This window comes from Cherax quadricarinatus, unplaced genomic scaffold, assembly GCF_038502225.1.
Source record: "Cherax quadricarinatus isolate ZL_2023a unplaced genomic scaffold, ASM3850222v1 Contig3278, whole genome shotgun sequence".
NCBI classification, from domain to species: Eukaryota; Metazoa; Arthropoda; class Malacostraca; order Decapoda; family Parastacidae; genus Cherax; species Cherax quadricarinatus.
The window spans coordinates 27965-46463 of record NW_027198304.1 but is presented as its reverse complement, the minus strand read 5'-3'; the positions used below and the strand labels follow the sequence as shown (position 1 = coordinate 46463).

Genomic DNA, 18499 nt, shown 5'->3' with positions numbered 1-18499 from the left:
GAGCCTGGAGAAGAGCTGATTATTAATATTGTCAGAGAGGACGAAGAATGGAGGACTCTCAGATGAAAAGTAAACCACCAGCTAAGCGAACTGAAGAAGGTAACCAATAAGTTATATATATATATATATATATATATATATATATATATATATATATATATATATATATATATATATATATATATATATATATATATATATATATATATATATATATGTCGTGCTGAATATGTAAAACTGGTCAATTAGCAAGAACTCATTTAAAATTAATTCCTTTAACATTTTCTCTTATACGTTTAAAGATATTTTTTTCTTTAATATTAATATAAAAATTTTAATTTTGCACCAAAAGAATCTTAGAAAACTTACCTAACCTTATTATAACAAGAACAATTTATTTTAGCTTAACCAATCTATATATATTTTAGATTTGTTTACAATAATTTAATACTAAACAAACACAAAGAAATATATTTTTTTTCGTTAGGTTCAGAATAAATTTGACGAAATTATTGCATACACAAATTTTCACTTGTCCCATATGGCAAGATGAGCGTTGCTATTTAAGCCAAGATCGCAAGTTCTGCCTATTCGGCACGATATATATATATATATATATATATATATATATATATATATATATATTATATGGGACTCACAAGGTAGATTAATTACAGTAATAATAACGAAATTGTTAAGAACATATATGTTCTCTTCTTAAAGAGGACATGTCTAGCCATAGGAATAGACAGTCTTTCCTATTCTCTCATTACCATCACAGAAAGGAGAATTTCACAAGAGGTGAAAGTAACAGAGACAAGAGAGAGAGTACAGGAAATGTGCTCTAGAATTTGTCTGGTGACTTCCGAGACCTGGCTACTTTCTAGGAAACTATATTCGGGAAATAGCTTGGGGACATCAGTAAGTTCTGTGTATTACTTAGATCCAAGCTAAAAGTGTTGTCCAGGTGAGAGTCGACTGAATTCACTGTTGTGATATATTTGTGTGTGTGTGTGTGTGTGTGTACTCACCTATATGAGGCTGCAGGGGTCGATTCATAGCTCCTGGTCCTGCCTCTTCACTGGTCGATACTAATTCACTCTCTCCCTGCTCCATGATCTTTGCCATACCTCTTCTTAAAGCTATTTATGGAACTTGCTTCCACTACTTCGCTCTACAGATTATTCCAATTCCTGACAACTCTAAGACTAAAGAAATACTTCCTAACATCCCTATGACTCGTCTGGGTTTTCAGCTTCCGATTGTGTCCCCTTGTTTCTGTATCCCATCTCTGAAACATTCGATCCTTGTCCACCTTGTCAATGCCTCTCAGTATTTTATACGTTGTTTTCACGTCCCCTCTATCCCTCCTATCCTTTAGTGCCATCAGGTTGAGTTCCTTAACCTCTCCTCATAAGACATGCCCCTCAGTTCCGGGACTAACCGTGTTGCAAATTTTTGCACTTCAATCTCGTTATGTGTTTGGTTAAGTGAGGGTTCCATACTGGTGCTGCATATTCCAGTATAGGCCTTACGTACACGGTGTATAATGTCGTGAATGACAACTTACTCAGATGTTTGGCAAACCTGAAACTGGCGTTTAATCTCCCATATGCTGCAGCAGTTATTTGATTGATGTGTGCCTCAGGGGACATGTTCGTTACAATGCTTACCCCAAGATCCTTTTCTTTAATTGACGTTTGCTGTTGTTGGTTTGTTAACCTGTACTCCGTCTGCGGTCTTCTGTGTCCTTCCCCAATCTTCATGACCTTACACTTACTGGGGTTAAACTCCAGGAGCCATTTGTCGGACCATACTTGTAGTTTGTCCAGATCCCCTTGTAATCTTAACTGATCCTCGCCCACTTGCATTCTCCTCATCAGTTTGACATCATCAGCGAACAGTGACACTTCTGAATCTATTCCTTTCATCATGTCATTCACGTATACAAGAAACAGAACCGGGCCTAGAACTGAACCTTGTGGAACCCCACTCGACACATTCGCCCACTCCGACACTTCAGCACGTACCAGCACGTACCAACACTCGTTGTTTCTTTCCTGTCAGGTATTCCCTGATCCATTGCAGTACTTTTCCCGTTATTCCTGCCTGCTCTAATTTTTGCACCATTCTCTTGTGTGGTACTGTGTCAAAAGCCGCCTTGCAGTCTAAAAAGATGCAATCTACCCATCCCTCTCTCTCTCCTGTCTTTCTTCTGTTACTTTATCGTAGAACTCAAGTAGATTTGTGACAGGATTTCCCATCTCTGAAGCCGTGCTGACTGTCATGTACGAGCCCAATCTTTTCAATGTGTTCCACCACTCTTCTCCTGATAATCTTTTCCATGACTTTACGTACTATACAAGTCAGTGACACTGGTCTGTAGTTTGATGCTGCCTGTCTGTCTCCATTCTTAAAAATTGGAACTACATGTGCTGTCTTCCATGCCTCAGGCAACTGCCCGGTTTCGATAGATTTACTGAAGATTGCTGCTAGCGGCACACAGTTCGTCTGCTCCCTCTCTCAGTATCCATAGAGATATGTTATCTGGGCCCACCGCCTTTGAGGTATCGAGTTCCTCTAGCAGTTTCTTCACCTCTATCTTGGTTATGTGTACTGTGTCCAGCACCTGCTGGTGCACCCTACCTCCACAGTTTGCTGGAAGCATTCCTGACTCTATTGTGAATACTTCTCTAAATCTTTTGTTTAGTTCATCACATACTTCTTGGTCACTCTTCGTCAGCTCCCCTCCTTCTTTCCTCAGTCTGATTACCTGGTCCTTGACTGTTGTTTTTCTCCTAATGTGACTGTATAACAACTTTGGTTCAGATTTGGCTTTTGATGCTATGTCGTTCTCGTATTGCCTCTGGGCCTCTCTTTTTATCCCTGCACATTCGTTTCTGGTTCTTCTGCTCAGCTCCTTGTTTTCTTGAGTCCTTTGCCTTCTATACCTTTTCCATGCTCTAGCACACTTGGCTTTGGCCTCTTTACACCTCCAGTTAAACCATGGGCTCTGGTCTTACCATTTTTTCTGTTGCCCTTTGGTACGAACCTTTCCTCTGCCTCCCTGCACTTAGTGGTCACTATTTCCGTCATTTCATTTACTGTCTTTCCATCTAGTTCTCTTTCCCACTGCACTTCATGCAGGAAACTTCTCATTCCTATGTAGTCCCCTTTTTTGAAGTTTGGTTTCTCTCTTTGTTCTCGTGCTGCTGCATTCTCCACTGTTAACTCTACAAGATATTCAAAACTCAAGACATCATGATCACTAGCGCCAAGGGGTCTTTCGTGGGCGATATCCCCTATGTCTGAACTATTTAAGGTAAATATGAGATCCAGCCTTGCAACATTATCTCTCTTCTCTAGTTGTATCCCTGCATGAAGTTCTCCAATACAGTCTCCAACATCTTAGCCCTCCATGTTTCTGGTCCCCCATGCGGCTCTAGGTTTTTCCCAGTCAATCTCTTTATGATTGAAATCCACCATTATAAGCAATTTTGTCCTACCCATATGAGCCCTCCTGGCCACTTCAGCTAGTGTATCCACCATTTCCCTATTGCACACATCATACTCTTCTCTTGTTCTCCTGCTGTTAAGTGGTGGATTATACATCATTGCTATCATCACCTTTGGACCCTCAGTCTGAAGTGTTACTACAATGAAGTCATCTGTTTCCCTTCTTTCCATTCCTCCCATCTCCTCAAAACTCCACTGTTTTTTATGAGTAATGCTACTCCTTCCCCTCCTCTGTTCTCTCTCTTTCCTCATAATCTGATATCCAGGTGGAAAAATTGCATCTGTTATCATCCCTGTAAGTTTTGTCTGTTAGTGCTGTGATGTCAGGTGATGCATCAATGATGTGTTCTTGTCACTCTTCACTCATATTTGTTATTCCATCTGCATTGGTGTACCATACCTTTAGCTTCCTTTCCATTACTGTATTTTGGGAGATGGAAGAGGAAAGTGCAGGCTGGGAGGGTGGGAGGCAGGGCAGAATATTTTGGGAGGCTGCTGTGATTGTGGAATTAGTGCTTAGCGAGGTGGTGGCTATGGAGTGAGGTTTGTTTACTGTGTTTGGTTGATATGTGGTGACAGGGGTTGAGAGGTTTCTATAAGCATTTGTGTTTGATGTTCCTCCAAAGGCTGAGCTTTCCTGTCTGTCGTTGCCAGTCCTGTCTCTTTCTTTCCACTGGTTTTGTCTTGCTCTCACTTTCAGTTATTCCCTTTCCTTTCGTGTTCTGTCTCGATTGAGGAACACTTTTTGATAATCTGGAGAGTCCTTTAACAGAGGTTTCTGTTGTAGTATGCTGTTCCGTACCACATCTGTCTTGAATGCCAATTTGATTGGTCGATTTTTTCCCTCGACTACTCCCCAAGTCTGTGAATTTTTTTTATCCAAGACATGTCCCTCTCTACTGTTATTGCAATGATGTTCTTAATCTCTGTTTTCTCCCAATGCTTTCTTTCATCACAGGTCTGCCCTTCAGCCTCCTGAAGCCCATGAATAATTATTAACCTCTCCCTCTCCTCTCTCCATTTCTTTTCCCTCTTTATCTCTGGATCTGATTTAAGCATCTCCTTTGCTATTTCCCTAATCATCTCCCAGATACCATGATGGCCTGATATTGCTGCTGCAAAAGACTGCTTAGTTCCATCCCCTCCTTCAGTCCCCTCACTGCCTGCTGATGTTCCCATTTCAGTCATCTCGCTCCTTTCGGACCTCATCTTTAGATCCTTTTTCAGCACATCCATTTCTTCCTCCAGTCTCTGTATTTTTGCCTCAGCTACTACAGCTCATGATTCCCACTTCTTGCTCTCTGCAGTGTGTGTGTGTGTGTGTACTCACCTCACCTAGTTGAGGTTGCGGGGGTCGAGTCCGAGCTCCTGGCCCTCCTGTGTGTGTGTGTGTGTGTGTGTGTGTGTGTGTGTGTGTGTGTGTGTGTGTGTGTGCACGTGCATGTGTGTGCATGCATGTGCAGAACAACCACTGTGAAAATAACAGTGAATTCCCAAGCACATTCGTGATTTCTCACCTTATCAATGAACAGTTCCTTGATAATGCAAGACATTACAAAAGTGTTTGGAAGATCACTATTTTTTCTCTGTGCTTGTTTATATTCGCAAAAAATGTTCATGAATGTCTTATATTAATGAAAAATAATTCTATACATACAGATGCCCTTAGAGAGCTGAAGTCCAACGGAAAATGGGCAGCTGGGATCACTATCTTCAGTTACATGTACGGAGACCTGACGGTGGCCAGCCAGCTGCCTCCTGACCCTCGGCAGGACTCTTGGCTCCTCATGAAGTCTCCTCTTCCTACACTCTTCATTTCTCTCACCTACATCGCTGCCGTCACTTGGTGGGGACCACTCTATATGAGCAAAAGAAAACCCGTAACTGGACTCAAACCGATAATGATCGCCTACAATGCCTTCCAGGTCGTGTTTTCTGCGTATCTTTTCTATCAGGTGAGAGCTGATCCTCTGTTGAATAATAGTACAATAAGTTATTATGTTTATGAACATAAATATGCAAAAATCCTGCAAAATAAATTTAAAAAGACTTGATTGAAACACTTAAAAATCTGAAAGTACAACAGAGACCTCAACTAGAGCTTAAGAGCTCTGAATCACACGACTCAAGAAATCATAAATAACTCGTTTGCAGACAAACCACAGAACGTCCTGGAGTTTTCAGACTCGCCATGGGTTCTAACCCAGGCATCACGTGGTTTGAATCATATGGGTTACCAATTACATGTTAGTCTGTAGGGGTGTCTGGCTATATATAGTATAGCCAGACACCCCTACAGTTTGTCAGTTGCTCCCCACTGAGGAAAAATTATGTTCATGTTCGCTTTAATGTTTGTCAAATTTTCACTTCAAGATATTAGTTTTATTACTAATTAAGTTAAAGATATTTTTTAACTTAGAATTTATTATTAAGGACAAGTTTATGGATATCAGAGTTCATTAACAGAAATAAAGGATTTATAGCAAGCTAGATTTGTTCAGAGAGTGGACAAGAACTGGCTCTATATTGGACCTGTTCAATTACTCTAGCTGGAGGTCAGCTATTACCAAATCAGTTAGCCAATCAGCACGAAGTATCTATGTATAGCAATAGGTCCATTTATTTATTTAGAAGATTTTGTTTAAATTTTTGACACATGGACCAATAAGATAATGATTTCATAGTTTTTTAAGATAAATCCATAAATTATGTATGTCAAGACACCGGCCGTATCCCACAGAGGCGGGGTGACCCAATTGGAAAAACGAAAGTTTCTCCTTTTACATTTAGTAATATATACAGGAGAAGGGGTTACTAGCCCCTTGCTCCCGGCATTTTAGTCGCCTCTTACGACACGCATGGCTTACGGAGGAAGAATTCTGTTCTACTTCCCCATGGAGGTAAGATGAAATAAACAAGAACAAGAACTAGAAAGAAAATACATGTATGTGTAGTGTGACCTAAGTGTAAGTAGAAGTAGCAAGACATACCTGAAATCTTGCATGTTTACGAGACAGAAAAAAAGACACCAGCAATCCTACCTTCATGTAAAACAATTACAGGCTTTCGTTTTACTCACTTGGCAGGACGGTAGTACCTCCCTGGGTGGGTTGCTGTTTACCAACCTACTACCTAGGAGATTATATATATATATATATATATATATATATATATATATATATATATATATATATATATATATATATATATATATATATATATATATATATATATATATATATATATATATATATATATATATGTCGTGCCGAATATGTAAAACTGGTCAATTAGCAAGAACTCATTTAAAATTAAGTCCTTTCTAAAATTTACTCTTATACGTTTAAAGATATATTTTTTTCATTAGTGTTAATGTAAAAATTTTAAATTTTGCACTGAAAGAATCTTAAAAAACTTACCTAACCTTATTATAACAAGCGCAATTTATTTTAGCCTAACCCAACTAAATATATTTTAGATTTGTTTACAATAATTTAATACTAAACAAACGCAGTGAAATATATTTTTTTCGTTAGGTTCGGAATGATTTTGGCGAAATTATTGCATACACAAATTTTCACTTGTCCTATATGGCAAGATGAGCGTTGCTATTTAAGCCAAGATCGCAAGTTCTGCCTATTCGGCACGACATATATATATATATATATATATATATATATATATATATATATATATATATATATATATATATATATATATATATATATATATATATATATATATATATATATATATATTACACACACACAAGTAGCATTATTCCAAGAACTTTAGTGATTTCTCACGTTATCAAAGAATAGTAAAAATAATAAATCAATAGGGTTCTTGTAGAGCAGTAGTCATCTCACTTACACAATCAATGAGGAATTTGTTACCTCACTCAGTGATCGTGGGCCAGTAGGTGTACTGCATTTCATCTCCACTGTTCTCAACTCTTTTTACAGATAAAGAATGAGATGTCAGGTAAAGGTGAATTTGTCAACATAGCTCATAATCCTCACAGATTTTTATGTATTATAAGTCTAGTTTATGCAATCTTAAAATTATATTTAAATTATAATCATTATTATTTTAGTGTTCTATTCTATTGTATATTTTTTCAACTATTAATTTGCAAGTTACAGTTTTCTCAGACTTTCCTTAATCAATGTGGTGATTAAAATCTCTCTCATGAATAAACAGTGCATTAGATTCTTGCTCACTTTCTAGAAACATATATACATGAGTATATATATACTGTGACATTTCTGGCATTGAAGAACTTTTACTTTTCCTTAATAATGTGAGAAATCATGAAAGCACTTTGGATATTGTTGCTTTTCACTGTAATATAGTGCAAATAATATTTGTAGGTATGTATACACAGCACGTGGCATCTTCGTAATTACGAAGATGCCATGTAGGGAGAGACTAGCTCCAAGCAGAGGAAACATCAGCCATGTGGTAGAGGAGCTTATTTCCGACTCAGTTTATAGAGAAATGCAAGATTTCCCCTTATCGAATTAACATTCTGTGAAATGAAGTAAGCTGCAGGACATAGTGTGTATACTGAACCCCGTCCTAGGTTGCTGTGGAGTGTAGCAGAGACCATATATACCACTGTACCCAAACATTATCAGTTAAACAGATATCGTCTTCAGTCGACAGCTCTCACCCATGACGATGACGTGACACTTCCTCCACCTCAGCAACATCGCTAAGTGCCCTTGTCTTGCTTTCAGTTCATTTTAGTATGCTTCAAAACTGTTCATTCAGATACCTGTAACATAAATATGATGGTTTATTAGACGTACTAACACCCAACACTGGTTTAACACCCAACACTCTGGTTTAACCTCTTGTGCCAATTGTTTTTTTCCTTTTAAGAGGCCATAATTACTTTAAGATATATTTATTTGTACATACAGTAATAGTGGTTCCAGATAATAGAATATAAGAGTCGTTCATCCAGTGAATTTCACAATGTGTCGGGGAAAAAAAATCTTATGAGACATTTTTCATTCAACGAGTATTAAGATATTGCCTCTTGGCATCACCAATGATTAAGATATAGAATCTCAGCCTCACCCGAGTTTAAGGTATAGAATCTCAGCCTCACCCGAGTTTAAGGTATAGAATCTCAGCCTCACCTGAGATTAAGGTATAGAATCTCAGCCTCACCTGAGATTAAGATGAAACCTCTCACCCTCAGCTGAGATTAAACTGAAGCCTCTCAGCCTCACCTAAGATTAAGATGAAGCCTCTCAGCCTCACCTAAGATTAAGATGAAGCCTCTCAGCCTCACCTAAGATTAAGATGAAGCCTCTCAGCCTCACCTAAGACTAAGATGAAGCCTCTTAGCCTTACCTAAGACTGACATAATATTGCCTCACTTCATCCCTAAAAACATTCCTTTTGCATAACTGTAAGACATAATTGCAAGGCTGAGACGTCACGATGTCTAAAACATCTCGTGAAAAAATAAAACCCACAAATTACAGAAGTAGCTTTTATTAAACTAATAAGTCTCTACACAGGGCGAAACGTCATCACAATAAAAAGCTTGCTGTGCAGCCTGTCTTCTCGCTGCTGTCGATCGTATGACACTGTTAGCCAACAGCACATTGTGTCTCTCTCATACTTTCATGTCTCCAGGTCTCATAAACGACTTTATTAAGTCATACTTTATAAAACAAAATTAACCTCCTTTAAGTTTTCAAAGTCAGGTTATCTGTACTCTCTTTAAAATTATGTTTTTCAGTTTTTTATAAATCTCGAATATTTATCTTCCAGTTCCTTCCAATACCAAATAAACTGTGATACTGCATAAAAAATTGAAGAGCTATTTAATTTATTACGCACTTTTTCTATAGCGTTTGAAAATTATAATTGCACTTTATGGAATACAGTGGACCCCCGGTTAACGATATTTTTTCATTCCAGAAGTATGTTCTGGTGCCAGTACTGACCGAATTTGTTCCCATAAGGAATATTGTGAAGTAGATTAGTCCATTTCAGACCCCCAAACATACATGCACAAACGCACTTACATAAAAACACTTACATAATTGGTCGCATTGTGAGGTGATCGTTAAGCGGGGGTCCACTGTAGTTCTTTTACGAGAATTTGCTGTATATCATTTACAGTTACGTATAATCTGATTTAATTATACAGCCTCCGGTTTCAAATTTTTTGGCAACCCTGTCTCCCAGATATTCAGTCGAATTACTAAATGCTACGATATACATATTGGTTCGCTATTGTTAGATTATGTACATACTTGTAGCTACTGGGATCGGGTCTTTGTCCCTTGCTTGGTTTTTCCATTCCTTCCTTGCACCGCCTTCCATTTGCTTCCAAATTGTTACTTTCTGTTTCTGGTTTCATAATCCCATTATATCTAGTCTTTAAGCTGTGTTTGGAATACATAGATGTGACTCACTACATATGATGCTCTACGTCCACAGGGTGGTATTGGTGGATGGTTTGGTGGCTACAAGCTGGTGTGTCAAAAGTGTGACTTCTCCTACAATCCAGGGCCTATCAGGGTAAGTCCTAGCTATAACACGCAAGCAGGGCAAACAATCCAGGACCTAGAGTGAATGCTTGGGATGATACACATGCAGGTAAAGAGTAACTTCTCTGAGTCTGTTGACTCTGAGTCTTTGGGATAATATACAAGTAGGATAAATAATCCAGGACCTATCAGAGTGAGGCTTTAGGATAACATACAGCCTGGAGGTAAGCATCCAGGACCTCTCAGGGTGAAGCCTTATTATAACATACAAACTGGAACCAAGCATCCAGGACCTATCAGGATAACACACTAGCAGAGGAAACAATCCAGTTCCTATCTGGTGAACCATTGACAAGTTCTCCAGACGAGTAAAATTTATAAAATCTTTCATAGCTTAGCAGTAACGTCAAAAATATTTCATAATTTAGAAATAACGTCAAAAAATCTTTCATAGTTTAGTATTAACGTTAAAAAATCTTTAATAGTTTAGAAGTAATGTCAAAAATCTTTAATAGTTAGCTAGTAATGTCAAAAAGTCCTTCATAATTTAGAAGTAACATCACAAAAATCCTTCATAGTTTAGAAGTAACGTCAAATCATACGAGATTCCAAACATTTAACAAAGATATAGAAACAGTGCCTTGCCCTACGTAAAGCATGTAATGATACCGGGTTTACAGTTTTCTGCACACTGGCTTCACAACAGTTGAAGTCGAACCTAAAACATTGTTTAAAGTTTCCTCTCTGAAGTGTGGGTTACCTGGGAATGGTTCCAGCTAATGAAACACTGGAAAAAATCAATTTAAGGGAAATGTCCATGGATAGTATAAGTGGTAGAGTGCATGGCATTCCCTCTTACTAGACAACACATTGTGGTGATACTAAACAGTTGTGTCGGTGTTTTACCAGAGTATCCTTCAGTGTGGCAGGGAGGGAGAGTAGGCAGTTGCTCCCCTTGTATATCTGGATGGTGTTCCAGGGGGTCGACGGCTCTGCGACCTGGTCCATGACCAGGCTGGATGAGGCTTGTTTCACGGGAAAACAATCATGTTGAAAGCATGCTTCTAGTTTGCCTATTCCACTGTGCCCTTTCAGTGGAAAAGTTTGCCCTCTTCCCCCTCCTCTCCCTTCCTAGTAAGGTTTGCTAACCATCTAGAAAAGTTTCCCTTCCTTCCTTCCTTCCCTGGAAACATTTTCCTAACCCCCTGGAAAAATTTGTCTACCCCCTCAAGGAAAAGTTTACCCCTCCCCAAGGAAAAGTATCAGCATAAGCCCATTCACATGATGGACATCTAGTGTATTTTCCTCTAATAGCTACCCTGTAGTAATAGCTACTGTCCAAATATCTAACCCCATAATAATTACTGTCCAAATACCTACCTTATAATAGTAACTACTGTTAAAATAGCAACCTTATAATATCTTAGCTAAGAGGATCCAACTTTCCACAGATGATGCATGCTGGTTACTGGTACCTCATCTCCAAGTTTATTGACTTCATCGACACGGTGAGTGAATTCTAATCTCTTTGCAGGTAATTTAGCATACCTCTAGTCACTTGCGATAGGCTAAGGAATCATGTCTCTGTGTTTATACTCTTTATATTTCTATATTTATTCTCTTATTTTTGTTATTTTGGTGCAAATGTTTAATGGAAAAAGGTTCATTGTGATGTCTGATACGTCATACTTATGATTAACATATCTTTCGAAATGTTTACTTAGCAGAAAGGGAACATTGTAATATATCTAAAAACCTTGAATTTATAATGAATATTTACCATTATTTATAACTAGCAAAAAAGAAATAATTAAATAATATTTACACTGCAACAAAAGGGACACTGAGCATATTCATCCTTTAGAGCAGTGGTTCCCAACCTTTTCACCACCAAGGATCCCTTTTGTTTTTAATTACCCCAGGGATCCCAGTTTATTGAAAGGTCTGCCTACTCAACAGTTTTATTAGCTAACAACAGATTCGTTTTCCCAGTTTCATCTCTCAGATGAAAGACATAATGTAACTGAGTATTCAGTTAAATAAATAACAGTATTGAAAAACTTATTTATTAATGAGATGATTGATGCTGTTTTGTTGACACTACGTTCCGAATTTCAGGTTCCGAATTTCGGGTTTAAGAGTAGACAAACCATACCACATGCGGGGTTAGAACCTGCGATCAGAGAGTCGCAAAACTCCAGACCGACACGTTAGCCACTGGGACAGCTAGCTACAGTAAGACTCTGATCACGGGTTCTAACCCCGCCCGTGGTATGGTTTGCTTGCACTCGTGTCATTACCCTTTCGTGAGTCAGGTTTAAGAGTAGATCGGGTTCCACATTCATCCTGTTTCTGTATTTTAATTTTATATAAAACAGCTGGGAGAAAGTCTGCTCACATAAATATGTAGTGGGGAATGGCATTAAATATCTCAGTGATCTGCATGACAGTTCTGACTACTCATTTTTCACATGCAACAAAAAGTCTGACAAGTTGTACCAAATGAGACTTCACAATTGTTCGATGGAGGTTCAGCATGTCAGATTCCCCAGCCTATAAAATAAGACAGTTCAAAAATGCGTCTAAAAAAATTTAGACTATTCTTGCCGATTTGAATACGACTTTGAAATTTTATCTTTATCAGCCTTATCATGAATAATTATACATTCTACACTGCAACCCTCTGAAATTTTGAACTTATCTCATGGACCCCCAGTACTACCATTGTGGACCCCAGTACCAGGACCCCCAGGGGTCCACACATCACAGGTTGGGAATCGCTGCTTTCGAGTTCTTCTTTATTTCACTGGGCATAAATATAAGTAATACAGAGCATTTAAATGGTATTTCTTTGAGGATTAAGTCTATTCGTGTATTATCAAGCTCGTTCTTGAACGAAATATCGTCATAAATACAGCTTGCCATGCATTACTGTCTTTATAACTGCTAGAATGCTTGTTGCCATAGTCTCCAGATTCAACATTATCAGCAGTACAATACTGCACTAAGAAAAGACATCGAGTTAAAGCAAGCTTTAATTGTGGTATCACTTTGTTTATGTAGAGTTTTTTCAGTTAATTAGATAAATCTCCACACGGGGTTAAACGATGTTGCTACAGAAAGCTTATTCTGCGTCTGTGTAATTTCTTCGTTACTTAGGCAGTATGCCACTACAACAGAGGTGTTAATATGAAAGTGGTATACAATACCGACAGTTTAATAAGACATATATGCAGCAGTTCGGTATCTTTATACCGATACTTAACTGTTGCACATGTGTCTTACACAACAGAAGTGTAAAACGCCAATAGAAACACAAATACCTACATTAAACATTCTTCACTGTGGAGACAGGAGAAATAACATTCACACCTGATGCAGTCACAAGCGCTACATAGCTGCTCTTCGCCCAGCCGCTGCATCCTGATAATGTCATTCTTTTTCTCTTCTCTGTGATTCCTCCCTCCAGTTGTTCTTCGTGTTGCACAAGAAGTACGAGCACATCTCGGTTCTTCACGTCAGTCATCACGGACTCATGCCTGCCAGCCTCTGGTTTGGAGTCCGCTACCAGCCAGGTGTGTGCCTTCTGTAGCTAAGGACATGCCTGCTGCGTCCCCTGTACAGCTATATGCATGAATTGTACAGAAATGAGAATACAGTGTATAGCTCACTGTATTCCTCATTAGTATATTTTCTGAGTGCTCTCTGTAGTTTAGTCATATTCTTTGCATGTTAGCTAAAAATACACAAATGTGACATTTTATTGTTGCAACGTTTTGCCCTCCAGGAGCTTTGTCAACTATTGTGACATTTTATTGTGGCAAAATGTTGCCACAATAAAATGTCACATTAGTTACACTTGTGTCCTTTTACCTAACATATTGTCGGTAATTCTACCAACATTATTATATATTCTTTATAGTTTCGTCCATGTTATCTAAAGCTAAGTGCATGAAATTTATAGCATAAATTAATGCATGTCCTCTATTGGTTAGTGCATTCCATCATAATGTTAGTTCCTGTCATTTATAGATTAGCAAATGCTGTATTTAAAGTTCCTTAACAAAATAGTTACAGAAATGAAATAGTCCATATAGATGTGAAATATATTCTACTATCATAGAATAGATTTAAATTTAGGCCAGATTGTGGCATGACGATTAGTTGATAAACCTGTAAGCCGGTTAATGGGATTTAAAGTCTGTCAACTATATGAGGGGGCTATTAAGCCTATAGATCTCCTGCACAACAGTAAATTAAAGGAATGCAATACTTGATATGTTGACGAATAAGATTCATTTGCAACACCTGGACACCTTTGAAGATTCTCAGGTGTTACACATGTATCTTATATATCACTCAATCCAGAAACTGTTGTGTGCATGTCTGTTCAGATTTTGGTGTTTCACTGGTAGATTGAGACGTCAGTCAAGCGAGATTCAAGACATCTATCCAAACACACAGGAACAGATAAGTATTCATTAACTTGTTATGATTGAGCTCAATAAATTTTAATTAGCTTGCAACTATTTTTTTAGAAATCTGTTCCATGATGGAGAGGTCTCCTGGGAGACAATGATGGTGGTAGATTATGTGTCAGGAAATAAAACAATCTGCACACAGAAATCACTCCCTATTAAAGCAAAAGACTGGGCAGACGATGCATCATGCCCAGAGTGAAAAGTAGGGCACATTCTTCTATCTTCCCCACTCACACAGAGCTCATAGGGAGTAGCAGAGGTGCTGGTGCAGAAGTCAGGGTTAAATCTCTGGTATCTCAGGGCCGGTGTTCTCTCTGGTATGAGGCTCTCAACTCTTAAAAGCTCTGCTCCATTTGAGCCATTCCTGGCACACGGGCCACAACCTGAGTGCCTCAGAAGGCTTATATATGTGTGTATATGTAATTATGTACCACATACAGTCCACTACTTGTATCTATATAATTTTCCAGGGAAGACGTATCTCTTACACTATAAAATATATTTCACAATAATAATAATAATATTAAAAATAATAATAGAGAGCTCAATCTTCACCATACTCAGTTACAGTTACCCTAACAGTGGAGTGTTACGTTCTTTGCCAGGTGGTCACAGTACCCTGATGGGTTTCCTCAACTCCTTCGTACACACGGTGATGTACCTGTACTACCTGCTGGCAGCCCTGGGTCCCCGCGTCCGTCCTTATCTCTGGTGGAAGAAGTACCTCACTACCCTCCAGATGTTGCAGTTTACCCTCGTCTTCTTCCATGCTCTCTTGGTGAGGCAAAACTCAGTTTTCTTGTATTCTAGGACAGTTAAGTAAGTTCATTTAGATACAGGTACAAATAAGTACAATTATCATACATAGTAACGTGTGTAAATTACCTAGCATAACCTCCCCAAAAAACGTCGAAGTGACTTGCTTCCTTTGGGGTCCTTGTAATATCTTATTTAAAGCCTAGCTGTAAGATGCAGTAGAAATCAGTCTGAGGATATGTGCAGTAGTGTCTAAAATGCATCTGTGTATACAATATAAACATCGAATATAACTGTGTATTTAAAAATAAGATTTATTCAGAAACATAATCGTGGCTCATTCGGGATAGCTTCTAGCTCAGAACCCGGGTTTGATCATGGGGCAAGTGGTAACATGAGAGCACGTTATCTTAAAATAATAATAATATATCTTTATTTCTACAAATGCATGTACAAGGTATACAGACCATAGCTGACATCAGTGACATACTACTATATAGAAAGCCGCTTGTTATGCAGAGCATTTTGGGCAAATTAGGTCAACTTTTGTCCCCAGAATGCGACACACACCAGTCGACTAACACCCAGGACAGACAGAACATAAGAACATAAGAACGAAGGAACACTGCAGGCAGCCAGTCAGCCACAAGGGCAGGGGTCTAGACCAACAGGTAGCCAGTCAGGCACAAGAGCATGTGTCTAGACAGGCAGGCAGGCAGGCAGCCAGTCAGTCACAAAGGCAGGCATTTAGACAGGCAGCCAGTCAGCCACAAGGACAGGCATCCAGACAAGACAGGCAGCCAGTCAGCCACAAGGGCAGGCGTCTAGACAGACAAGCAGGCAGTCAGCTACAAATGCAGGTGTCTAGACAGATAGGCAGGCAGTCAGGCACAAAGGCAGGCAGTCAGTCACAAAGGCAGGCGTCTAGACAGACAGGCAGGCAGGAAGGCAGAGAAACACTCACTACTCATCTTCCTGTGCACTACAGCTAGCATTCGTGGACTGTGATATACCAGCAGTATTGCTACGTTGGCTCTGTGGATACGCAGTGATGTTCTTCGTCCTCTTTGCTGACTTCTACATCAAGGCCTACAGAAAACGAAGCTCTAAGGACAAGGTACATGCAATTCATTATTTTTTTCCTTGTCTTCTCCTTCTACAGGAAACAAGACTTAAATAACAAGGCTCATTCAGTTCCTTCATTTCTCTTGTATTCTACTGCACTTTATTATTATTCCTACTACTACTACATTCTTTATTATTATTATTATTATTATTATTATTATTATTATTATTATTATTATTATTATTATTTACTACTACTACTACTACTACTACTACTACTACAACTACTACTACTACTACAACTACTACTACTACTACATTCTCATTCCTAGGGTCAGACCTGATTATCTCCCATTCTTCGAATTTCCCAGGTGTTGTATGGCAGGTACACGTACTTGTAGCGTTTTTCCATAAAAATAATCATAAGAAAGTTAATGATGATAATGAGATTTAGCTTTATTTATAGGGGTATTGATTAGTTTTCTCATAATGTTTATTAAATATTTTCCTCAGGGTGATGGCCTTCCAAATATCTGCTATATTGGAGCACCGGTGCCGAATGGAATTCTAAATGGCGAGCTGAAGACAGCGTCCGGCAGCATCCACAACAGCACACAGGAGAGTGTTACAGATGATGTGGCCAAGAGATTACCTAACCTTGTCCCCAACGGTATCGCCAACGGGCTACACCAAAGAGTTGCTAACGGTACGGCTAACGGAGTACTCAAAGATGCAGCCAGTGGCTTGTCTGAGGGTGTTTCCTCACAGTCTCCTGCGTATCTGCAGGAAAGTGTGAGATTACGAAGCCGTGTCGGACAGTAGGTGGTGGGAACACCAGCTCATCGCACAGCATCAAAAGCTCTTCGGAAGAATTTCCAAGAGCTCTTCATTGTAACCTCCAAGAGCTCTTCTGCAGGATTTTTAGGAGCTTTTCATTGTAACCTCCAAGAGCTCTTTGGTTAGTCCTGCAGTAGTTTCTCAGGGGAGCATTCATGCAAACTTTAGCAGGTCCTTCATAAATGTTTTTGGATGAATAAATCTGTAAGATATACCTATCTTGCTTCGAGGGTTCTCCTATCCTTGTAGCCCTGCGTGAGGATAGGCTTTTTTCTTTGTTACATGGCCAATCAGGTTGTTTCTGATATCAGCCTGTACATCGTAGCATCGTAGTCCGGTTCTAGGGCAAAATTTTCAAGGGTTCTTCCGCTCTTTGGAGGAACTTTCAGTAGTACTTTGATGAGGCTTTCATGAGCTCTTAGGCTGGTCCTTCTGGAGCTCTATAGTGGGCTCTTGAGAGCTCTTGAGGCTATCCGATTATTCCACATCCCAGACTTAGAATGATGCCACAACCATATGCCCACCAGAACCAGGTTAACCACACTCCTTATTTGACAAATCTGAGAACCATCCCCCCCCCACACACATACATACATCTGGTTCACCAACCTCACTGAATGTTAATTTCTTAAGCTGCCAGAGCTGTCAGCCTTCCTGCATATACGTCTGTAAATATAAAACAAATGGTCGGTAATAGCCCACATGGAGACAAACTCAGAAGACTGACTGATCTGTATATTTCGACCTCCTCCTGGGATCCTCTTCAGCAGACACTCAAGTGAAAGTAGAACATGTCAAGGACTGGGTGAGTGAGACGAACTACTAAAGTGTTCATCATGCTTTAGTTATTCATAAAACAGATATTATTCTTACATGGGTTGAGAGGTAGTGTTCATGTGTTTATTTCTGTGACTGTAAATGAAGAAGTCGCCACTAGTTGCTCTTTGGCAGTGATAATAGTTAGGCATTATAGTCGCATTCGTGTTACGAACAATATGAATTTCGAAATATTTTTGAGTTAACCAAGTAAAAGTGGATTATATCATAGCACAACATAGTCTCTATAGTTCTGTTTGTAGTAAGGAGTGTGTTCACCTTCATGTTGATCAGCACAGGGACCTGTGAATAAAAACAGAAAATGTGTATAATTTGTTATTTGTTAGCTCTTTGTCTCCTTAAGTGTAGTCACTAGAATGATATGAAAGTATTAGTGGTAATTACCATGTTTGTTATAATAACTTAAGGCTGTTCCATGTGTATTTTAACAGTTCAAGATTGTGCCCAGTGTTTTATAATGCCTTATCTCTTCGTTGTGAGTTATAATTA

The 18499-nt window shown here is 38.9% G+C and overlaps 1 protein-coding gene across 1 annotated transcript; it reads left to right on the top strand.

The window, feature by feature from the left end:
- On the top strand, nt 1–18169 carry LOC128700488 (very long chain fatty acid elongase 7-like). The gene is made up of 8 exons (XM_070081594.1): nt 1–99; nt 5176–5471; nt 9985–10065; nt 11486–11542; nt 13504–13609; nt 15121–15293; nt 16260–16388; nt 16850–18169. The coding sequence occupies exons 1-8, from the start codon at nt 48–50 to the stop codon at nt 17156–17158; spliced, it is 1203 nt and encodes a 400-aa protein (XP_069937695.1). The 5' UTR covers nt 1–47; the 3' UTR covers nt 17159–18169.
- The last annotated feature ends 330 nt before the right edge of the window (nt 18170–18499 follow it).